Source organism: Lichenostomus cassidix, chromosome 2, assembly GCF_008360975.1.
Source record: "Lichenostomus cassidix isolate B80296 chromosome 2, HeHo_3.0, whole genome shotgun sequence".
NCBI classification, from domain to species: Eukaryota; Metazoa; Chordata; class Aves; order Passeriformes; family Meliphagidae; genus Lichenostomus; species Lichenostomus cassidix.
The window spans coordinates 51981683-52007679 of NC_139482.1; the positions used below are offsets into that span (position 1 = coordinate 51981683).

The 25997-nt window shown below is 40.7% G+C and overlaps 1 protein-coding gene across 6 annotated transcripts in view; it reads right to left on the bottom strand.

Annotated features, from left to right (window-relative positions):
* The window catches only part of HECW1 (HECT, C2 and WW domain containing E3 ubiquitin protein ligase 1), a 250791-nt gene that overhangs the window by 89703 nt on the left and 135091 nt on the right, over nt 1–25997 (bottom strand). For 4 of the 6 annotated variants that reach the window (XM_085051545.1, XM_085051541.1, XM_085051544.1 and 1 more), the window contains one exon: nt 1761–1839. In XM_085051545.1, the coding sequence (XP_084907671.1) occupies nt 1761–1839 (79 nt within the window). The remainder of the gene's footprint in view (nt 1–1760; nt 1840–25997) is intronic. The other 2 variants (XM_085051546.1, XM_085051542.1) reach the window with 1 other exon arrangement.

The following is a 25997-nucleotide window of genomic DNA, read 5'->3' on the forward strand; positions in this document are numbered from 1 at the left end:
CTAATGACTGAAGATGATAGCATACCAAAATACAGATATCGAAAGGGAAAACTGTATAATCTTAAAGGACTTGTGACAATAGAGAGGTTACTGCTGAGATAGCAGTGCAAATGGAAAGGAATCCCAGTTCCTTCTGATGCCTTTGGGAGGTCTGGCTTGATTTGCACTTCATTAACTAGTATAATAGATATAGGAATAGCAATAATTGTGCTTTGAGAGAGGCAACATTTTGTTTCTGTAGTGTTGACTAAGAAGGTAATAAATAAATCCTTGTGATGTGCTAATGTGTTAATTTCAGAAAGACTGAAATGGAGCTATTTTTATTCCATAGATTTTTGCTAAAATAATAGTCAAATAATTTTATCAAAGCCTTTTGAATACCTGGCTGTGATGATGTTGTTAATATGGATGTGATAGATATGGAGATTAATTGCTTGTGAATGACTGGAATAAGATATCCCAAATGTATTATGAGGTGTGGTCTTTATATACTTTAAATCCAGCTGTAAATTAGATACTTTAGTTTATAAAAGGGCCCACTGAGACCACATTATTTAGCAGTCTCACAAATTACTACTCTTGACACCTCTTGGCTAACTGAGCTGAAGAATCTGAGAGAATGAAAAACTATAACTGGTTCTGGGCCACCTTTTCTCCGTAAGATTATTTATGGACATTAAAAAATATTAAGTCTACTTTTTCATTTCTGTTGAGCTAAACCTGTGGTTTTATCAACTGATAGGTGGATGTCCAGTGTGCAACTTGGCAAAAGTCATGTGTTATAAATGCCCTGCCCAATGTCAGTCTGATCTGCTGTGTATCATATGCAACCTCTCATGAACCACAGTGGCTACCTAATTTGGAAAAGCACTGACATGAATGCTTACTAGAGGGAAGCTTGAAAGAAATCATATGGCCAAAACCAGTCATATAATGAGATGCTTGTTGAAGTGTAAGATTTTACAATTAAAGGCCTATGCCTGTAAAACTTTGGAACTAGGGTAACTCTTTTTACTACATGCTCAAAGAATTTTCCAAGTCAAGTCAAGCATCTTTGTCTTCCAGGAGCTAAAAAAGCATGGAAACCAACCAACAAACATAAAACTCCAAAATGAGTGCCATGCACATAACCACTCTCTTGTGACAAACTGATTTCTGTCTACAGACGTGATGTAGAGGTTGTTTTTACCAAAGCCAGATCAAATGGTTCATAGTCGTTACATGGAAAGATATTAAGGGTTTAAAACCTGCAGTGACATGCTTAGTAATGAGGATGAGCATTTTCAAGAAATGCAGAGAAGTGAGAGCAGTCTTTTGGCTCAAGAATTCTGAGAGTCACTGTTGAGTAATACAGAGAAGCTTCTGCACCACAGTGCATGGATCTGCATCAGGTCCAGACCATGACTGTGGGATGTGCTTTCCAAGGGACAGAGTACTACCACAAATCACATTTTGCTCTGTAAATAAAGCATATGCCTTTGATCTTGCTTTCCCTGACCTACATATTTAATTGTAAACAGAAAAACCTAACCGAAAACTCTACTTGAACAAGACACTTAAGCACGTAACTTTCATTGAAGGAAGAGAGCATGGCAATAATCACAGACATTTATTCTCTGTATCAGTGTCACTTCTAGAGCAACATACAAAGAATCCATGCATAGATATATAAATACATATACTTACACACGTGTACATGAAAGGTTCTAGTAACTTCTGTTACCAATTCTTTGGGCTTAAAACTATCAGCAGTGGCTTACCTGACAATGAAAAACTTATCAGTCTCCGACTTCCTTGTCCCTGGATTGAGTCTTCATTGGTGATGCTTTTAAAAATCTGCTGGAAGATAAAGAGTTATGAGAAAAAGTAGCTTCCAACAACTCTTGAACAGAGTAATTGTTTAGTAACTGTCTTCTTTACAGATTCTTAGTTTTACAACTAAGAATCAATTATATGACCAGAGATGAAAACCATGTTTTTATCTAGATAACCATTAACCATTAATGGCCTAAGTCATCCCTTCCTAGAAGCTTTTCCTTAAAAAACCAGAATGATGAAAAAATACTTCTGTAATTTAAATATAGCAGTTCTTTACCCAAAAAGGAACTACTTATTAATCACGAGATAAAAGTAGTACATAAGGATAAGGATGTAGTTATCATCTCTTGAAATAATTTCCAACTCTATAACATTTTATTACTTGTATGGAAAATCTTGTTCCAGAAAGTTTATTGCATACCTGTGAGAAAGACTGAGAGATTACTAGTACCTTGCACAAAAAAGATATTATGAATTATGCTAACAATATGCATTGAGAGTGAGCTGGGAAAAAAAATTAAAAACCCTTATATTACTCTTTGTACTCCATAATTAAGTTTTTAATGTCAGTTCAGCAAGTTTATTGGTAAGTTCCTGTTGTACAAACTAGGCCCCAAGCTGCCTTCTGGCTGTGATCAGAAGTGGGAAGCAAGGACATCTATGGGTGTCTGGGGTGTCAGGAGAAACCCACCACCAGCAGTTTTCATGTGGAGCCCCTGAGCAGGGCAAAGGAGATGCCATTGGGTGTCAGACTCCAAGTTCAGCAGGGAGGTGCTGCTATTACTGTTGCTTCCCACTGACTTTGGAGTCAAACCAAGTGCTGCTCTGCCCCCAGGAAGCAGCAGCTCCATGTCACTCTTGCCATTCAGCTTTCAGCCAAAAAAGAGAAACAGAATTTATGCAGTGAAGTTCCAATTTCTGACGGGAAACAGTAACTGAAGTCCCACTCAGCTGTGACTCATTGCTCAGTATATTAAATATTGTGTAGTCAAGCTTAACTTAGAAAACAAGCTGCTCTCTGCCCCCAGATAGTGCAAAACCTGGGCAAGTGGGTACTGCACCCCAGCTAGCAGGGATTAAACAACCCAACAGAGATGAGGCCTAGATCAAAAATATATGGGCTGAATTTAGACAACCTTATGAAATAATGGGCTCTTCCTGACCTGACTTTTAGTCATAATCATTTTGTTTCTTCCAGACTATCTAAATGGAATAAAAGGTGCTGAGTAGAGTGGGACTAAGAATAAATTCCAGTAGAAACATTCCTATTGGATCAGAGCTAATTAGTTGCAATAGCACTATTGGCCTTCTCAGCTAAGTAGGTTTTAATATATTTATTGAACCCACCACTGATTTCTGGATAGAGTCACATTTAAATCAGAATATATGTGACTATGGGAATTTTGTGAGAAGAACTCAGCAACCCTTATTAGCCAAAGTTGTGATCCCATCAAGAAACAATGACATTTCCTTGACAACATGTCATTTTCATAGAGTGTCACTGCCTGACATCACACATTATGCTTTAATGCTTACTTCTATGGTCTTTTCATGATTTTGTCCAGGATGGTAACTGGACCAACCAACCTAGATGTGTTCACATTTGCAAAATGTGCTTTCTTCTTATTCTTCAATATTTCTCTGGGTTTTTTTTCAGCTCTGCCACATATGTAATACATCTTGTCAGTATGAATTGTTCAGCTGACTACACTTTGAGCAAACTGGGGTGGATCTGATGGGATCCTGCAAACCTGTTCAAAACTTAAAAATATGTTCCTAATAAATGACCCTTCAGGGACCACATCTACAATAATGAAACTATCGAGACAGTTAGAAGAGTGTTGACGCAAATCCTGGTATAGGGAAAACATCCTTAGCATGGTCAAACCTGCACTAGCAAAGCTGGCCATTATTCAAGGGGAGTAATAACACATCCAGTCCCGTAAGTGAAACAACAACAAAATAAATTTATTTTCTCCTGGAGGGTTCTTCTGTTTTGTGAAGCAGGTGCACCCCACAGTGTCCTGTCAAGTGCTCACCATTCAGCCATGCAATCAGGGGTACTAAAAGCCAGCCCTGCTGTGCAAACGAGTTCCATCCTCAGTAGCTGACCCCTGCATAACTCTCTGAGATGCAGCACTACATCAACATGCAGCCATTTGAAGAATGCCTTGTACTTAAATATAGCAATATGAAACATTTGCTGGAGAAGCTTTTCCGATTTTCTTCCTGGCCAGGTGGATGAGCAAGGGCAGAAAGGCTGAAGGAGAGAGACTTTTGTCCTTGGGTTTGAGACCTGGGATGCATCATTAAAGACTTCTTACAACTGAACCTCCTGTGTAGCTCTACCATCACAAACCTGTGCTCTTCATCCTCCAGTGGTCTGAAGGTACTGGTTTTCCACTCTCCTCACACATACACAGCACCTTCTCACCCAGGATACAGGGCCCTAGGTATACCAGGGCACATGCCAGAGCAGGCTCAGGAGCAGGCAAACATCTTCTCTCAAAGAGTGGGAAGGGTAATAGGAAGGCCATGAAAGTGATTATATTTTAATACTGGCATTTCAAGAAGTCAGAAGGAACAGCAGGGGAGGAAGGAAGAAAGTCTCCCAACATTAAGTCTGATTTTCAGGGGAGAAAAGTCTTCCAATATTACATCTGATTTTCTGAGAATAAAAAGAGCTATTTGGAGCTGTTTTTGAATGCAATACCAGACTGTCCCCAGTAATGAGGACAAGGCTGCACTTGATGCAGAGCAGGACAAAAGAGGGTGAGTGGTCACCAGTGCTCACCAGGCCCTGTATCAACTGGGTTTCATACAACCTTGAGGCCTGGGATGGGGACAGGCACAGGTCATACTGTTCCTGCTTGCCATTTATCATGAAAAAAATCCAGACTGATTATAGTGGATGCAATATAATCACATTGGGAGTTCTGTCACTGTAAGTAAACCTTGAATTTAGTCACCAGGAGGTAAAAACCCCTCTATCTTCTCAACTGCCTCTTAAAACACAGTTAGCTGACAGACAGACAACATTCATCTCATCACTTGACATCCTATGGGCTTGAAGTCCTTCACATGAAAAGGAAAAAATGTGATTTTCCCTCAATAACTTTTGTGCTTTTTTATGCCCTTGAAGTGAGAGCTCAGTCTGGATTAGCTTAATATTTTTTAGTTTATAATGCCATTTTCGCACATTGTGCAGCCCAGCCTAATTATTTTACATATCCTGCTGATACAAAACAGAATTAATATCCTTTTAATACATACTTCTGCTATATCTAGATGTGAAGATGGGATTTCAAGCCTAGCTGAATCTATATCTAAAAACCAAAGGTTTCCTGAACTGGGTTCAAACCTCCTTTTGCTTTCCTTGAATGTAATTGGAACCAGCAGCATTGCCACTGATGGGAGTACATATATTCAAATAGCTAGATAGAAGCATCAGTACTTCCTTTAAAATAAGCTCCTGTAAACACACACTGTAAAATCTTATTCTGGTCTGCTACAGAGTTTCTGAACGTCTGAAGCATGCTGAATGATGACTACCAGAACCTGTGATGGCTGTCTGTGAAACAGGAAGGTACTTGAGGCCAGACTCAAGCCTGCTGGGACTTGCTGACCTCAGGAAAAGGTCCAGCTTTGGTAGTGCTTTTCATTTTTACAGTACAGACAAAATAAGAAGACAGAAGGAGATGACTGAAAGCTAAAAATAATCATCTTGTCCTGGAATCACTTTTCCTTTTGAGTAGTTCCTGTAAACGCTAGAAGGAAGATATGTGACCCTGAATGAGGAAGGAGGCAGGTTTCACACTAGCAAAGGGTGCCCCTGAGACTCCCTTCCTCTTTAGCCATGGTATGTGCTATGCAAAAAAAATTCTTGAGAAATCCCGGAGTATTACAGTCCATCAGTTCTTGCTGAGGCAAAATTCCAGGCGCATCACTAAAAGTTGTCTAAGCAGAAAGCCAGAAACAGAGAGTCTCACAACTAATGAAAAATATCTCCTAAAATACCTTCTCCTTCACTAATCTACATAAATATGTGGAAAAGTAACAAGGACAACACTCTTGCTCCTGAAAATAAAGTGGCTTACAGGGCACACTTAGGGTGCCCCTATTCAGCCTCCCTATTGCTCTAGGTTATGGTGAGGCAAATGCTTTTGGACACAGGTATGGTGTGAATACAGGTCTGGAAGAAACTAATTGTTGTAACTGTGTTTACCTGGTGCTGTACAAGAAAATTTGCTTTTAGACACCAGAGTGACCAGTAATAGTGCAGCATGCTGGCAAAACTTCTTTTGCAGCATTAAATTCCTTTTAGCATGTTTGTCTATTGTGCAGCCCAACTTAACTATTCTTAAAGTCCTGCTGATACAAAAAAGGATAAATAGGATTTTATTACATACATTTATCACGGCTACACATGCACAGCTGACAAATACAAGCACTTACCCCTTTTCCCACACACAGAGCAGGAAAACACTGTTATGTCATAGTGTTCTATTGCGCACTTCCTCTCTATAAGGAATAGGATTTCTGTCCTCTGCCAGAAGGAAGAGGACATTTTTGGCCACTGCTCTCACACAAAGCGATTCAACAACGCTAAGTGAATTTTATTTTCCCATAAGAGGAAGAAATACCAAGATTAAGTAACCTTACTGTTCACTGATAGCCAAAGCACTACTGTATCAGTAGCTTGTGCTGCAAAAGAATGGCAACATTTAACTGATATAAATTACCTCACATAAGCCAGTATTTTTTCCATTTAAACAGAGGAAATTGCAGTGGTATCAAAATCAGTGCTGCACTACCTGTTTGCTTTCATTGACTTTATATCATGGTGAGCATCATGGCCATGACCTAATGCTCAGTATAATCAAGTTCCAATTTTACAAGATGCTGATTAAAACCTAGAATATTTTACACGGACAGCACAGATTGTAACTGGAGTAATACCTAATGCAGATTAAACAGTCAGGTACTGTAAACTGACAAAGCTCTAGCCTGGGCAATACTATCTATTCACAAGATTTTTTCTTTAAAAAAGTAGATCTAAGAACATATCAAAGTATTCAGAAGGGCTCAGACTTCCAGGCAATACTATCCAGACCTATAATCAAGATGGAAGTCTACAATGAAAGAAGACTGGAGACACTTATGTGAAGCAGTAAAATATTTTCTGTTTGTACACACTGGCTCTGAGAATCAAAAGCAGTAGATTAGAACATTGCAAAAAGGGAAGGCTGTAACCTGTGCTTGATTCAAAATCAACGTAAGCCCAAACCGTGCATCAGCAAACAGAAAAGATATTGCTAGATGTGTCAGAGCTAAAAATGTGGTGTTGCAGTGCAAAAGACAGGCTGTCCAGTCACTGCCTGTACTATGCTTGCTTCAAGCTCCAGTTCTCTGTTCTCCGCTTTTCAAGACCACTGAACTTGCCAGCAGATTTAAAGCAAAATAAGTAAGGTTAACGGCCTTGCTGATTTCTGTTTAAACCAGCTTGGAGCTATTGTTTTAATAGATCAGTGTGTACATGGCACAGGAGGCCAGAACAGTCCTCAAAAATTTATTCTCCCCTAACCTATTTCTGTTGGCTTTTACTGTTGCACTCTTAACTTCACTGAACACTTAACATTGGGGCAACTCTCCAGAACAAGTGGAAAAATTGCTTACATTTTCTACAGCTTAGCAATGAAGCATCTTATCACAGTAAGGGAATATCAGACATCATCCCAAGTTCACACTTCATATTCTGCCGTCTTCTTTAGAGAGGGAATTCCTCAGTAGATCTGCAAATGGGTGAATATTCCCATTTCCTCCCAGGTGCTGAATTTAAAAATAAACTATTTTGTAAAAAAAATTGACTAGGCAAACATGGACTGAGTTAAGTGCCTCCTTTCACTCCATTGCTTGGCTTCTTCAGTGAAGAAGCTGCTCTGGTATGCAAGGGGTGAATTCTGAAAGGATCAAATGCGGATCTGAGCTCCCTGACTGCCACTGACAGAATTATGTCTATAATCCCAGGCACCACTTTGGAAATCTACCCCTAATTAGTGGCAGTGCTTCAGCTGCAACCCCCACTCTGCTAACAGAATTATCCAGCCCTTGAATGCAATATATTCCACTTATCCTGTTAGCTTGTTAAGCCATTGTGCTGGCACCGTGGTATTTTTCTATCAGGTGCTTCCAAACAGCTGCCAGCTTCTCCGGCAGCAGCCTAATGCCTGCTGGGCACTCTGCTGCCGGCTCATGTCCCTGCAGGACTGTGACCACACACACACCAGAGGCTTCCCCATGTGCCATGGCCAGCAGCATGTCAGCCTTGTAATACACCACCTTCTCAACATCATTCCTTAATTAAGTAGAGAATTTGCCTTTTGTGGGCATATGACACTTGCCCTCTCTCTGTAGAAAACACCTTTTTCCCTATCTTGCAGCAGTGTTTATTGATTACTTCATTTATTCCCAGGAGACAAAAGCTTTTCATTCCAAAGATTCGTGTCCTAGAAACCCCCTAAATAGGCAGCAAGAAAGTGAGTAAACTTTATCTTTTCCCCATGAAAAATGTTATGAATTCTTTCACCAGATTCTAGATAATAAACTGTATCAGCCAAACTAAAATACTGGGAAAAACCTGCTGCTTAGTATCATCGGTGAAGTTCTCTAGAAGGCAACTATCAAAAGGCTTATGACAAGACGACATGCAGTGAGAGTACATACCAAGTATATGGAGGTTTCCATGTTGGCATGAAGCTATTTCATATTCCCCAACCAATCCTATGTGTGTAGATTCCTATTTCAGCATAACCAGAATCTCAAATAAGGATGTTAGAAGCAAACACTTCCTATTAAAACAAAATCAAGGTCTGAGGCAATAAATCAGTATCTCCCACAGAGTCCAATATCTTTTTCTTCCAAAAATGTATTAAATTCAGCTTTTTAATTGTTTCAACAGCTCTGCCTAATAAACTTCAGTTATCCTTTGGCAGCAGAGGAAAAGTTTTGATAAGAGATTCTGATCTTCCTTCACTCTTTGAAAATTTATTTCAATTTTCTGGGTTGATGGCTGGACTACATTTAAACAGCAGATATTTTACTTATACCTATCAAACTTATGGGAGGATTATTTTCTGCAGCATATCCTACCAACTGCCCCCACACTGGCTCTGAGGCTGCATGCTATTTGATGCCAACGGCCCTGTGAGACCTAAGAAGTCTATCAGCAAGGTTAAAATGGTCCAAAGCATGACAGTAGTTTACAGCCCCAGTGTTCAACACAAACTCTGGTTTAGTTATCAGGGAAGGTGGCTCCTTGTGGTTGCTATACAGCTTTGTGTTTCCCACTGTTACCACCATCCATTAAAAAAACCTCTAAGAAAATCTGGGGTTATGATCAGATTTACACCAGGCAGCTGCCTAATGCAGAACAGGATTTGCCTTGTAAACCTGACAGGTCCATACATAGAGTATTAATGTGCTTAACCACTCTGGTAGCAAGAACTGCTTGTAAATATTATCTCCTCTGGAACAGCTAAGCAATATACTGCAAGCCACTGAAATAACTGGGAGGTTTGCCACTGACAGATGAAGAGGCCTATTGGACAGTGACTGGATCATGTAATTCTGCATAAAAGTTGCCCCCCAGACTTCAAACTTTTCATGAAAACACTTTGTTTGCAGGGAGAATTAAAAAATTGCTGCCAACACCTTTTCTCTCTGCCTACGAAATGACCAGAGTCACCAAAACATAGGGCACATATAGTGAAAATACATTCACAATGTCTTTGGAAGGCAGGAAACTATTAGACAACAGCTGCCTTCACTATAGCTTCAGAAACTCCTCACTCTTCTAACATAGTTTGGATGGGATGAGTGCACAGATGAGTAATGCTGACACGTGTGGGAGAGAAGCCTATCTTTCAGCTAAGCTGTGTTTGAAGAAGGGCTCAGAGCATTAGTCATGCTGTCAAAGCGTCTGGACAAGGGAACCGAGTCAATGACCCTTTGCGCCATAAAAGAAGCAGCCAGGCAGCGAACAATGCCCATTCTTCTAAATGAATGCCTCAAATATCAGTTGAACTATGAATACCATTTTTTCCAGAAGTGAGTTACAACACTTTACTTTCAACGTTGGGTCCTACTTTGGGCAGAAGTGAGGCGACTGCAGATTTATAGTCTGAATTTAAAAGTTGAGAAATATCTCTGCTACTTCAGATGTCCCTCAATCCCCAAATCCCTGAATTACTAATAAAACATTGCACTACACAGACCATTTTTCTAGTTACAATGCCACAGAAAGACTAAAGCTAAGAAGAAAAAAAAAATTCTGTATCTAAAGTCTATTAGTTAATTCAGCCTCATTCACACTCAGTGTTTCTCCTATGTATCTTTTAGCAGATCCATCAGACTCAGCAGAAACTGCTTATCTCAGCTTACTAAAACCATGAGTTTGTTTTTTTCTTTCTTTGCTTGTTTAGTTATTTGTCTGGTTTTGTGGTTGTTTTACTTTAATTTTTTCTATTTAAAAATAGGCTTTGTTTTCCAACTGTTTTCTGCTATCTACAGCACTTGACATTTTGTTTTTCTTAGGTTGCTGCTTTCTGGAACAGCAGGCTTTAAAGAGCCAACAGCCTTCTCCAGTGAAGGTGGCTTGTGGGAATACTAATTGTAATCAAACTGCCATAGAATAACCAAGGCTGAAAGAGATCTCATGAAGTCATCTGACCCTTCAGTCAAAGCAGGTCCAACTTAGAGGAGGCTACTCAGGGCCCTATCCAGTTCACCTTTGAGTAGCTCCAGGGATGGAGATCCCACAAGCTCTCTGGGCAACCCATTCTAATGTTTGACTACTGTCTTGAGAAAAGAGATATTCCTGAAATCTAATCAGAATTTCTCTTGTTGCAACTTGTGTCCATGACCTGCTGTCATTTCAACATGTGCTGTGAGTAGAGTCTGCCTCCTTCTTCCCTACAATATCCCATTAGGTAGTTGGAGGTATCAGTAACATTCTTTCCCTTAAGACTGAATAAATAAATCCAGCTCTAATCTCTGCTACTCCTCATATGTGAAGTCCAGTCTGAAGGGTGAAGAAAACAGAGGCCAGACTCATCCTGCAAATGACCATGGCAGGGCTCTACAGCAAACCTGAGGTATGGCACGGACTTATGAGGAGAAGCAACTTTTACAAAATCTGATCTCCAGTAACAGATTAATTCATTACAGCAATTTGGTCACCACCAAAAGCCTTGTGAAGGATTTCACCTGGTGCATATCGGATGCAAGACTTCTGAACGTAAAGTCATTAAATACAACAGGAGGGGAAAATGGTGTCAAATACAGGAGTGCTGGCACTTCAGAGAGATAATTAACTACAGCAGACCTACAAGCTAAGCCTGGCATAGCCATAGCTCAGCCCCACAGCAAAGGAAGAGATGTCTCACATGCCTGGGTGCTCTCACCAGCTCTGACCACCCCACTGTGAGGCTCACAGAGTTACCAGCTACCTGTCTGAGAAGCAGCCAAGTGGTCCTAAAGGCTGGTTGTGCTCAGAGCTCAGCATGCTTTTCAGGCACTCTAAATCTCTCCTAATCCAGAAGCTCTTCAAGACCTTGAAAGGAAGAAGCCAAAATAAAGAGAAAGAAATTTACTAGAAAAAGAAAAAGTGGAACCAGAAAAGAGGAAAAAAGGCAAAGGTCTATAAAAGAAAAGTGGAAAACAAAGGAAAAAGCAGTAGAGGACGCAACAAGGAAAGCAAGCAATTCATTTCTAAAATTCCAGATCTTTACAGCTTAAAAAAATTCCCAGCTTTCAGATACATCTCAAAACACCCAAGCAAAACACCAGAAAAATCCCAATACTCCAACAGTGATTGCTACAGCTTTGTTAGAACTCAAACCTGACACCAGCTTTCAAATATGCCTATGATAAAGGTAAGTAAGATCCTTCGGGGAAAAATAAGAGAAATAAATAGGCTGCTTTAAAAACCGGGGTTTCCTGACAACAGTGGCACCTCCAGACTTTTCTGGTATTACGTTTTAAATCTTCCAACGTAGCTGAATCAGCTGTATGGTATCAGCCCTTGGTTCCCCTCAAACACTTCACCTCTGGAATCACAGTCCTAGTACAATTGCAGTCTGCCAGGCGAAAGTCACAAATGTGTTGGTACCTGAGATATAGTCCATTGTGCATTTTGTGAACTGAAGTTTTACCATTAGCCAGGGTAAGTCAGGTATTATGAGTGGTGCTGGTGGTCCTTTGCTAAGAATATCAACATCTGGTCTAATTAGCGTGGCTTATACTTACGTTCACCATGAATTCCTACCACAGAACCATAAGGGCAAAAGCTGCCTCAATGTAAATAAAAATCAGACTTGTTGAGTTAAAAAGGGATGCGTGTGAGAACAATTTAGTTGCTTTCAATCAGACTCTACACATGTAAGAATTTAAGCCTCCTTTTAAAGTGGAGATACTGAGTGGGGAGGTGCTGCATGCTTTCAGTACAGATGGAAACAAGCTTGCCCGAGAACTCAGCTAGCCAGCCAGGAAAAAAAGACACAGATATTTAATGAAAATGGAAAATGTTTCTCAAGAGATTCAAGGATTAAAAATTAACAAAAGGGTTCACAATTCTATTAAAAAAATATTCTTATGCACATCTGCTGGTACATAAAATACTGACGTACATCGATTTCCCCACTTGTAAGAAAGCCTGGGAACAAAAGAAATCCAAGTAATAGTTATAAGAAAAAATGATTTAGAAAAGTGTGCAATATTATATAGCTTTATTCCATCAACAAAACTATGTTAAGGGAACATGATTATCCTGTCAAGCTTCAAGAAATCAGGAAATGGAAACCTAAAAGATAACTATAGCATATGAAGCATAAAGTCTGCCTCTCGATATATAAATTTTAATGCTTCTTTCTTTTTTTAGCTGTCTCCCATTATAACTTTTTCCCAATGAAACATTATAAATGTATTTTTGGATCACCTAGGTTTTGTGCGAAGTTAAGTACAGGCAATCCAAGGTACACTCAACATACAGATAAAACAAAGGATGGCATGATCATGATAGGGCTTGCATGCATGTGCACATGGACATGCACACAACAACAAAATCGATGCAGACTAAACTCATAGGGCAGATACCTGCAGACACTGATGAGTGTTGGGATGTTTAAAAACCTACTGGCGTTCAGTCACCACCTGCTCCTCTCTATCGCCTACTTAGGGCGTTTCTACTCAAATAACCTCCAAGCATGCATTGCAAAACTACAATAATGTTCTTCTCTTCCCAGATTTTTCTCCCAGCCCCTCTTCTTTCCAGGACTAAGGAAAGCAGACAAGAAAACCAAAGAGAGAGATTTCACAAAAATTAAGTTATTTTTCTCCATTTCTCTGGCTGCTAGAAAATTCTTGGTTACTGATAATCTAATCAGGACTAAATTGCTGGCATCTATTAGCTGTAGTAGATATGAAACTTCACTGCAGAGCTACACACAAGTTTAGAGCAGGCTACAGATCCAGCTTGAACAAATTTTATTACCTCCTTCTTTCCCTCTGCATGTCTAGCTGTTTGTCTGGTTGCTGCTCTGAGGTAAAGAAATCCATGCAGTGCTCGAAAACAGGCATATTGTTAAATGACAGCTGCTGAAATTTGCTGAAAATTGCTGGGTGAGAGCCTCGGCACACATCTGCCCACCTCGGCGTAAGTTCATACCTTGGCTTGTATTCAGATATATGTGATACAGATGTTTGAACACAAGAAGGGGTCTTGTATTTATCTCCCTGCTTTCCTCCCACTGTGCCAGCTTTCCAGCTGGCCAAAGGGAACACAGCATCCTTTAGTTTAGGAATACGTGATTCCACTAAAATCTGTGTTATTTTTGTGCGTGGTTTAAAAACATTATAATCTGTACACCTACCCAAGAATTTATCAGTGTTCTCAAATATGCATCAAAGCTTTGTAAAATTTTACTTTGCTTTTGCACAGCAAATTCACCACTTACATATTCAGATAATTTCTTATCTGTGTGTCCTAAACATTTCCCTCCCATCTAAAAACCTGCAGGCTACAGCTCTGACTGCAACACAGAGCACAGGCATCTTGATCAGTGCATCAGAAGACCTCAGACAGAAACAACAGCTAAGTCCCCATGCTCTTTTTGGAAAGAAAACAAAGAAAAACACAACCGAAACTACCACCAAAACCAATTTCACTCAACTTTGCATTATAGTCCAAAGCAGCCGTCCACAGTGACATGCCTTACAGCAAAGTAAGAAATATAAAACAAGCACACAAAGAAACACAATGCAAATAACTTGTATCTAGCCTGTATTTGTGCAGTAGCTCACTCAGGCTTTGAGAGAAAGAACTGAATAGGCAGAATCCACTCTATTACATCAGTGGATCTGGATTTCAGGTTACCATAATCTACACCAATAGATTCAAAACTCATTAGCTACACCTTTGTTATAATCTCTCCCTGCAAATTAGCCTTCCTCTTCCCTTTTCACTTGGCAGTGTGTTTGAGACCCAGCAGTAGATACTGTTAAACAAAAGACCATCTTCAAGAAATAAGATGAGCCTCTGACATCCTAACATTGTTTTACAAACATCACAGCTACTTTAAAAATAAAGCCATAAGACAGTAATTCCACCGTATTTACAAAGTTTTCCTGATGTCCTACTTTTGTATTGTTACAGAAGTATCATAAGAATTTCACAAAACAAGTTCCTTCACTGTCCCAGCTCCATCTACTTATTTTGCCTCATTCATTGCAGGCTTTTAAAGAGCCATTTGGGATTTTATTCATTGTTTTGGATAAGCAGTGAGTTCAGGTTTTTCCCTGTACACCTTTTAAAATTTATTCAACATCTTAAGAAGGCTTATCCACACAAACAGTTGTCTCTCAGCTAATATTTGCATTCCTTCTTCAACATGAGTAATTTCTTCTTTGTTCTAAACTAATCAGCATGGCTTAGTACGCCAGTTTTCCTGAATGGACATGTCAGTCAGAAACCTGACCACTGCGCCTTCCAGCATAGCTAATACTTACTATAAAGTCTTCTGCTTTGTCTCATCAGGTAATAGGAATTAATAGCAGATAAAAGTCTATCATAACTTTCATTTGAGAATTTGTAACCCTTTTGGAAAACATTGATTCTTAGCACATACCCAAGAAGTAAAACATTGCCACCCACATCTGAGGTAAAATATAAAGCTGACCAACAGCAGTGCTGTATAAAAAAGGCTATATAAAAAAAGGGCAAAACTACCTTGAAATTGCAAGTACTAAAGATGGATCATCATTAAGAAATTAGAATCTGAACAATTAAAATTCATACATTAAGTCAGACAGTCTTGAAAAAGTGACAGCATGATTTTAATAATAACCAGAACACGGGCTTCTTGTCTTGATGAAAGTGCAATGTCCTCCTAGAAACATGACTGGAAATGACTTCCTGGGTGTCCTGGTTTCAGCTGGATAGAGTTAACTTCTCAGTAGCTGTTAAGAGTGCTGTATTTTGGATTCAGAATGATAATGGTATTGCTAACACACTGTTTTGGCTTTTGCTAAGTTGTGTTTATCCCAAGTCAAGGACTTTTCTTTCCTTGTCTCATGCTGTTATAGTGAGGAGGATCACAAAAGAAACTGTGAGGGAGCATAAGTGAGACAGGTGACCTGAACTGTCCAAAGAAATCCAAGAGATTACCATGGAATATCATGTCTAGTATATAAATTGGGGGGAGTTAGCTAGTAGGAAAGTGGATCTGGGTTTGGAAAGGGTGGTCTGGCATCAGTCAGCGGGAGGTGAGCAGTTGTACTGTGCGTCACTTGTTTTTCCCTTGATTATTATTATTAGTATTACAATAATAATAATAATTATTATTATTTACCATTATTAGTGTATTTTAATTTATTTTTCAGTTATTAAAATGTTCTTATCTCAACATACAGGTTTAACTTTGATTCTCCTCCGCATTCTGTTGGGGTGGATGGGGAGAGAGGCAGGGTTAAGCGAGTGACTGCATGATGCTTTATTTCCAACTGGGCTTAAACCAGACACTGGGTCATGGGGGCCAATAGATACAGCAATTGGTGTATCTCATCCCAGCTGATCCAGATTTCTTACCTAATTAACACAATTCCTGCTTCAAAAGTCTTCTACCCTAAAAGGCAGAAGTACCTCTCAAGCCTTTGATACTGTGTCCCAAGGCATTCTCCTGGAGAAGCTGGCAGCCTATGGCTTGGACAGGTGCACTCTACGCTGCGTTAAAAAGTGGCTGGGTGGCCAGGCTCAGAGAGTGGTGGTGAATGGAGCCACATCCAGTTGCTGCCTGGTCACTAGTGGGGTTATTGGGGCACGTCCAGTTTAATATCTTTATTGACAATCTGGACAAGGGGATTGAGTGCACCCTTAGTTTGGAGATGACATTAAGTTAGGTGGAAGAGTTGATCTGCTGGAGGGTAGAAAGGCTCTGCAGAGGGATCTGGACAGGCTGGATTAATGGGCTGAGGCCGATTGTAAGAGCTTCAACTCATCAAAGGAATGTGTGTTACAGCTGGTCACAACAACCTCATGCAGAGCTACAGGCAGGGGGCAGAGTGGCTGCAAAGCTGCCTGGCAGAAGAGGACCTGGGGGTGCTCATCAACAGCAGTGGAACATGAGCCACTGTGTGCCCAGGTGAACAAGTAGGCCAATGGCATCCTGGCCTGTATCAGCAATAGTGTGGCCAGAAGGACCAGGGCAGTGATTGTCCCTCTCTGTTGGGCTCTGGAGAGGATGCACATCAAGTCCTGTGTTCAGTTCTGGGCCCCTCACTTAAAGTAAGATATTGATGTGCTGGAGCGTGTCCAGAGAAGAGCAGCAAAGCCAGTGAATGGTCTGGAGGGTAAGTCATCTAGGAGCAGTGGAAGCAGGTGGGGTTATTTAGCCTGGAGAAAAGGAGGCTCAGGGTTGCTCTCTATAACTCCCTGAAAGGAGGTTGTGGCAAATGGGGCGCAGCCTCAAGATGCAGCAGGGGAGGTTCAGGTCAGACATCAGAAGAATTTCTTCAAGGAAAGCCTTGTCAAGCATTGGAATGGGCTGCCCAGGGAGGTGGTGGAATCGCCATCCCTGAAGGTGTTAAACAACTGTACTTGGCACTTAGTGCTATGATCTAGTTGACAAGGTGATCAGTCAGAGGTTGGAGTCGATGATCTTGGAGGTCTTTTCCAACCTAAACAATCCTATGATTCTATTCTATGATTCTTTACCTCAATTACAATTCTACACAAAACCATGAGGTTGTTACTCACACTCAGAATTTCCCCTCCCTATATTTCTATATAAACACACCACAATCTTCAACTCATGAATAGCAGAGATTATAAAAAATTCTGAAAATGTCTGCTTATGCCTCCAACAAGAATTTAATTTTGTATTCAAAATTGTGCAAGAGAAGATGCAGATCAGAATCCTGTGTCACCCACCTGATGCATATGCTTCTAAAGTACCTTAGAAGAACTTCAGTAAAAGGAAACATGGTAAAGCTGTAAGCAGTGCTAACTGATACAGAGATGGGAGAGATCAAGAGCTTCTTATCTCCATCTTTGCTAATGTGTTGGTTTGAAAACAAACCAGTGGGAGATCACAAGTCAAGATTGAAATTAAAAATAAGTGAAATAATACAAGGAAAAAGCACTGACAAAGTCAGATACAACCTAACACCCTGTTAGGGTGGTAGTAGCAGTCCAACTGAAGTAGTCCAGTTGAAGCGGTGATCCTGTGAAGGTCTGGTCTCCAGCTGAAGATCCAGTGGTAGCTCTCGTCCTCTGGGAACCCAGTACACAGGGCTAGCTCAGGCAGTTCCAAGGCCAGGTTATATCCAGGTGGGAACACCTGGCTCCTCCCTCCTGGGCAGAGCATCCCACAATGGGATGAGATAAGTCCATGAGTCACACTGTGGGTCCCTGATGGCCCATTGCCTGTCATCCGGAGTGGGTCATTAGCAGGTGATAGCAGCTAACAGCCCACAGCTGGTGGTAATAGAATACTTAACCACATCTATATTGCAACCTAGGACACTAATCCTGGAACATGGCAGAAGACAACAAAATGGAACAAAAGTAAATGCAAAAATTGAGGAAAGCAAAAGTGGTTTTTCTACTTTGAAGGCCTAATTAAAGGGAAAAATTTGACCTTGTGGGGACACAGAAAGCTTACAGTTGACAAGCTCAAAATTATTTCCCTGCTGCAATGACTCGCAGTCATCAAGTCTCCTACTTACAATAGGGACACAAGTTTTTCCAACAGCTGCCTCTCTATGTGGATCCAGTGCACAAAAGGAAAGGACAGCTAATGAAAACATTAGGGCAAGTCATGATGTGGATAAGCAGTCCTGGAAAGAAAATGGAACACAAAACACCACGCTCTGGTCTTTTTCTCTTTATGTCCCATCACGCAGTACTCCAACCGTACCAAATTTAAACTAGAGGATTTCATGCCCATGCACTGAAGTATTCTTTTAACTTCCATGGTCTCAGGAGTTGGACTAGCTGGATACTGGATTCACCCTGGTGACATTCCTGTTCCTTTTTTTCCCTGAGTGAAAAGTGCATTTTTTAAAAATTAAGATTGTGCCAAGTATAAATAGTGTTTTCACTAAATAACAGTCAAACACACACAAAAAATGGGTAGAACACAATGTTCTCTTTTTTAATTCATTAGCAAGCCTCTAGTGCATGCAGCAAGATTTAAATCAATGTACAAAATTGGCGATAACAAATCAAACTGGCAAATGCAGGGGGAAAGGTGGAAATAATATATTTTGTAAAGCAGTATCAAAGCAAATCTTTTTTGCACCTTCTGAACTGAAACATGCTGGAAAGCTGTGTCATGTAATCTAAACTACCCCTGGTAATTAATCTGGTGCTCACCCACAATCAGATTCATGTCCTATCACAGCAAGTAACTCCTAGAAGGGAGGAAGCAGGAGGGCTTCATTCAGCAGTCTATCACATTCAGCTCTGAAATACTCCACAGGTCTAAATACTTCTTTCATTCTCCGTTCAAAAATGAAAATACCTGCCCTCACTGTGCCCCACTGTGTAATGTCAGGAACTGCACTGTTTTTCATTAATCTGACCAGATGCAGGAGGGAGTATCTAAGAATGTAAAGGGCCAAAGTAAGGATGATTATACCAGTGCAGAGTGCTGAACAGATGCTGATCTCTCCAAAATTTACTAAACCACAGAAGGGAGCAATATGATGTGCAGATATTACCGTGGCTATTATGTGACTGTAACAAGAGACATTCCCAAAGCAAGTAGCTGGGAAATACCAGACACTTATTGAACCCATTAACAAATAAATGGCTTGTGTAATGACCTTCTTGGTGTTGCTGAAATAAAATCATTCCAGTTCCCATCTGTCATACTTGTTATTTCTTCACTTCAACTGTGTGCTGTATTGCAACTCTGCTAATTAAGCCATTCTAAATCTACATTTATAAGTTCATACAGGATCAGATGCCCAGCAAGGTTAAATTTGACCCAAGTGTTGTCTTTGAAAAAACAGGTACAAAAAAACTAGGGCTACAGGGAGAAGCCCAAAATTAGCACAACTGAGCCGCAAAGTGAAGACAAGGCTGTGGCCAGTGATACTTAGGGATGGTTCTGCAGTTCCACAATCAGTGTTGCTTAATTAGAGTCCACGAGACGGCAAGAAATGGACAACAGTTTAAAGGAACCTGCAAATGGTAACATTAACACTGGTTTTTGTTCTGTCCTACTCTGCTTTAAATCTGCAGAACTGCACATTTGGTCTGCCACAACAGGAAAATGTCTGATAGATGAACATTTACAGAATCATTTTACTTAATAATTTAAAAAATGCCAGCTTTTTCTTATGTCACATCTTTCCTGTTTAAGTCCATTGCACCTATGCCTACAGCAATGCATCACATGTGAAGCTACTAGGAATTTAAGCATGCCTGCACTGGTAAAAGAGGACTAAAGACGACAGTGTCAGGCCCTCCACAACTTCCACTTCAGATCATTTCACTCTTCAGCACACTGAACAGGACACCTGTCCCAGCCACCTTGCCTGTATAGGCACACAGCCTTTCCCTGCTTCAAGTGGCTGGTACCCTGCCAGGGATGCATTTGATATTTAGGCTTAGTTATTCCACGTTCTCATATACTACCTGGATTCACCACAGGATGCAAAAGGGCACGGGCTGTCAGTGCATCAGCAATATGTGCAGAGTTGCTGCTTGACACAGCACTCCTTGCTGGCTGTTCCAAGGCAGCACGGCCAGCACATCCCTGCTCATCCCTGAGCTCATCCCTGCTCGCCCGCTGCCTAGCACCCCACACACACCATGCAAGAGGCTCTTTCCCCTTCTCTTCTAGATGTGTACTTCTTGAAGATACATGTGAAATATGCAGGTGGATTTGGGCAGAAAAAACACTGAGGAGTATTTTGGGAGCGTTTGTTGCATAAAGTGTTTTCCAATCCATTCTGATTTTTGATGCCAAGCCTAACTTTAGATACTTGTATTTGGAATTCCATTATGATGATCAAATACACTATGCACCTTCGTCTTTCATACAGATGGATCAGGAAATTATTAAGACTGCAAAATTAAATAACATTTAAATATGCAAATAGCTGTGTGCTGGAAAGAAGAGACATTCTGCCTGGGATCGAACAATAAAAATGCACATAACCACATATTGAGAGTTGCAGGCTGCTGCTCAGGGAATCAATGTTCACAAAGAAAATTGTTTGTACCTCCCCTGCTCAATTTGTGCTTGTTAGATAGTAAGTTATGAACACTTATCTCTCAAAAAGGGTGTAAATATATGAATAGAGGTAATAGGAGTTTCAACCACACCAAGCTGAAAAGTTGATAACAAGACCGAGAAAAAAGCCACCAGGAGCATGGACCTGGATAATTTCTTAGTGTAGCCACTGACATCTCTGAAATCTGTCATAATGAAAATGCAAGTGACCTAACATGCCAGTTCTACTCTGTTTTGAAAGACACTGACAATTTAAAAGAAAATAATTAAACATTTCCAGTAAAGTCGGTGGGGTTTCAGCACATGCTCCACAACCTTTACTAAATCAGAACAGTAAAAGTAAGTCTTATTGGACTGCATTCAAAAGAGACCTTCATTAAAAATGAGTTTTCTTAGTATTTGAAGAAAATCTCAACCATCCCTATTTAAACTGAGAGTAGGGGAAATAAAAGGAAGAAAAAGGTTATTATTTATAACACAGTGACTATAGTTATGCTGCAGTCAGAGGACCAATTACATCCTGGTTATGCTTTCCAATGCCACTAATTCATATAAATGAAGTGCTCGCTACATGACAGAGTAATTGCAGTGTAAATACAATAGTCTTTATATAACTGGATACTGAAAAAGAGCCTGTGTTACTGAGGTGGCAATAAGAATTAATTTGGACGTGTCATTAACCTTCAAATTCTTTGAATCAGTGATAATTAGGATATAGAAAAGCATAACCAAAAATGTAATGACATTGAACTAAGGGCTCAACTGTGCAAGTATTAAGAGGCTGCTCATGGGAGTAAGTATGTTTGAACATGAACTGAGTATGACCAAATCAGGCTGTAAAACACTACTGTGGGTTTATAATGGAAATGAAAAAGAAAAAAATTAATGACATTTTTCAGATTTTCATGATCCAGCAGAAGTATGCTGCGGGTTGTTCTGATACCAAAAATCATTCCTTTATATTATGTAGCTAGTGTGGTCAAATTCTGCCAGGAAACTCACCCTTCCGTTAGCTGTAGCTGCTGAAATGCCTGGTGTATCCACTCTCTTGAACATTTCAAAGCAAGTATACAAGGAGTGCAGGCAGGGCTTTGTAACATCAAAGCCCTAGTGCTTCCTATCCATTCAAAATCTTTGTCAATTCCCTTCTAAGAGGTATTACTAAACTTCTCTGATCAGCTTCTGTGAGCTATGTCACCTTCCTAACTCCAGACACCACAATGTTTTTTTGTACACAAAGACAAAATTGCCCCTTCAATGCCTACGGAAAACCAAGGACATACAGACCTGTCTGTTCAAATGCTGAAGCAACTCCCCAGTCATTGTAGTAATTTCTTTGAATTCAAAGACTCATGTCTTCATGTTATACCACTCATGATGTCAGCCTACAGCAGTGGCGATGAATGAGCACACAGGATGTGGGCAGTGCTGCTGCTGTTGTGAAAGAAATCCCACACTGGGGACAACCCAAAACAGGCAGGTACTTCCAACAGATGAGAAACCCACACAGGTCACTTCGCTTCTGCAGTTTATGTATCAGCTACATTTTCAGAATTATTAGTCTCAAATGGTTAATCAGGGAATCCACTCTCTTTCATGAGTTGTTTCTTAGCATATGTATTTTCTGCTAGGTGCACTTTTACATTGGAAAGGGACCATATGCTGGCAGAGAGCAATTTGTATTTGGCTGCTTCCTTCCAGCTGAGTGAATATTTCCAGTCACTTCCCCTGCTCATTTTGCCTTGATTTTGTTTCATTCCTGAGTAACTTAATCTCCTTTGCAGGTAACAGAGGGAGACATATACAGGGATGGATAGCATATAAGTGGTACTAGCAGTGCTGCTCCTTGCCTTGTATTGGAAGGCAGCTACAGCTGGGGGAGCTTTAGCTACTTCTCATCTCAAGATATGGAAGGGGGATTCTCTTGCTCACTTTTCACAAATACTCAGTCACCTAAGCATACCCATAGCTTCCAGAGAAGCACTGCTCCCCACCCTGGAAATGCTGAGCCTTTCAAGGTACACGGCTTACACTTGTTAAAGATATAACTAGCTTGCATTCTTTTCTGTGATTAATTGCAGCAGCCTGATGTTGTGTTTTTCATAACCATTTTTAACCTCAATTGCTGAACAGTGCAGAAGCCACTAGAAGTTTCTGCTCCCTCTTTATTTGCTGTTTGTTGAAGTATAATTATACCTACACCCTCAAAATCAGACTGTTACATTTATTCCACAGCAATGTCCTAGAAGCATGGACACTTTTAAAACCCGCTTACCACAGATTCAGACATGAAGTGAAAAAGAAGACACAGGTGAGATTTTTTAATCCAGCCTTCCAATAGAATGAGAGATACAGCTGCCTCCTGTATGCATGAGAGTACATGTATACTCTCATAAAATCCCATCTTGCAGCACATACATGGAAATGAAGCAGAATTCTTTATTATCAAACACTCTTCGGCATCCCACGCTCTGACGTGACAGCACATAATGAAAATATTTAGAGCAGGAAGTCCTCAGGAATGATCAGTCACCACCAAATGGCAGCAGTTTATCAAGCAGTAATTCCTGTTGTGGGAAACACAGCTGAGGCAGCACTTCCACACAAACACAACACAGAGAAGGTCTCTTTCAATAATCAGCTCCAATTTACACAGCTTTTCCTACAATGCTAAGTATATTTGATGAGTGCCACCACGATCTCTGAGACAGAAACAGTGGTATGAAAGCTCCAGAGGTTCAATCAGCTGAGATTCTTTGCATCTAATACAGTGAAAGAATGCTCCCAATTTAGTGAAGACATTTGTCCTGAGGCTAAAGCATTGATTCTGCACTTACTGCCTTTTAATTGTGATGTGTCCAATTTATCTTTTTAGGCTACAAACTCTTAGGGAAAGAGGTTCTTCTCCTGTATGCTGTTCTCATGGCAGCTTTATTTTACTGCAAGAAAACCACATTCAGGTTAAATAATTTTCATATTAGCAAGATAAACTTCTCTATTACTAGAGTTAATTGCTGTAACCTGTACTTCTTCCTGCAACGTCTGATGTAAAGTTGAATCTTTGGTGACAATATTGTGAATAATGAAGAATAACAAATAAAGGAACATTCCAGATGTTGTGAAAATGTTTTTCCTACTGAGAAAACTGTTTGCTCATCTATACCATGGTAACGTTTATGTTTTAGCAGTATAAATTCCTATGCACAAGCAACACTGCCTTCCACTAGTCCAGAAAATGGAGCCAGCCAAGACATTCCTTTTCCTTTTTTTCCAGACTTGCAGGTGCTCTGTTTTACTGTCACTACCTCCAGGCCTATCTGCTGCCCTAGATTCACATTTAAGCTCCTGCCATGTATGAACTGGCCAAAGTGCACAGCCCTTCGTTCCCAGATATTCAAGCTTGATGATTCACAGGCAATAAAATGTGACAGGACTTTTCACCAACAAACGAACTGCAGGGCATCCTAATAAGCAGGCAAGGCAGCTCTAATTAGTGGGTTACAGCATAAGGAGATAAACTCAAATGGAGCAGAACATTCATAAGACAAGAAATGTGAGATCCTACTCAGCCTAAAGCACCACTGGTGCTATACAAAGACATCCAACTTACACAGTAGCTTTTTTTCCCCTTTGGAAGCGGGATTCCTTTCAACTGCCAGTTAAAAACAGCCTCAGCAGCGCGTGAACAAGAATGGCAACCGCTTACAGCCCCCAGCATGACTACTTCTAGCTTCTTTTCCCTTTTCAATTGCAGCAAACTGCAGTCAGACACACAATGGAAGGGGCTTGTTGTTGTTGCTCTTGTTTTAAATTGCAGTGTTAGGATACTGCTGGTTATCTGTGTTTTCAGACTCATTGACAGGACACACACCAAGCAGCCAATCTGTAAGCTGCTGCCCCTGATGCAGGAGCTGCCATACACTCAGAGGCTTGAACCCCCTTGGGTGGCTCTGGCATCAGCTGTGGATGAGTTAGTGCTAGCAGTAAAAACACTGTCCCCAGAAGGTCACCTGTCCCCAAATGCTGCTTCTCAAAGGACACCTGCTCTGAATCATTTTCATAAGCTGTGCCAAACAAAAAGGTTTGCTTATGTGAAAACCACAATGCCTCCTTCTCCCCTCTGTCCCCCTACTGACAGCCTAGAGTCAGTGAATTTGTGACACTGTCACTACAATGGCAAAACTCTCTTTGGTTCAAGGCAACAATCTTTTCAAAAAACTTCACCCTCTACACCCACAGTGGGATCCTTAATGAGATTTTCTTCCTGTAAAGCTATTTAGGTCCCTCAGCCACTGCTGAAACTCCTACTGACTGCAATAGAGGGTAAATTTCTAAGCACAGACCACAGGATCACTTCTTTTAGCAGAAAAGGTGTGCAGGAAGTTGGCCCAGGATCTGAAGAAAGCTTCCTCTGAGCAGCAGAGCCCCTCTCTGCACCAAGGCCACAGCAGTCAGAAGATCACAGCTTTAGTTGTTACTGTACAAAATGCCATACCTGGCACCCTGGGGCAGTGCTCTAAACCACTGAAGCAATGAAAACAACTGAGGAATTTGATGCATCCCCTTCCATCAAGAAGGGCCCTGTATGTCAAGTCTCACTAGGGTAAGAAGTGTCAAGGAACTCAGATGATCTATAGGCATTGTCCCAGACTGTCACAGCCCTTAACTGATTGCACAAAATAGTGGAATCACAGTCAAAAGGTGAGTGTTAGCAGTTCTAGAGATAAAGTCTGCACTTTGCATGGCAATACCCAAGCCCCAGCGGCAGCTAGTGCAGAGGCCCACAAGAACACAGAAGAGACTAGGGCTGGGCAAATCCCTTGTTACACCCTTCCCCACCTGTGCAGTGAGACTAGCACCACTTGCCAATGGTACAAGATGCTGTGAAACACTCAGATACTTCAGTAATAAAGGTTGGACATGTACTGCAGAGAACCAGATGGAGAAAGCCATCTGATGGTATCAGCTGGGACTGGAATTTGGAGGATCACACTTAGCTGAAAGCCTTCACACAGGCAAGAGTCAGCCCAGTATTTCTCTCCAAACTCTGAAAGAGTTTCCAAATCTATAGCACTTTTTCCCCCCTCTTTGCACTCATACAGAAGGGTCCATCCAAGTTCATATTTCATAACTTTTGCTGCAATTCCATTGCTTTTCTTGTCTTTGCTTAGTATTCGCCTTACAATGCACCAAATAAGTCATGCAGCAAAACAAAGAAGAAAAAACAAAAGACAAAAAGATGCTGCACATATAACACTGCTGGCCTCTCTGGTCTGCAAAAAAACCACACAGGCTATTCTGAAACTCAGAAAAGCAGGAAAAATTAGGAGATTATAGAAAAAGAATGCTATTTCCAAGGACATAGCATAGTTTGGTTTGGCC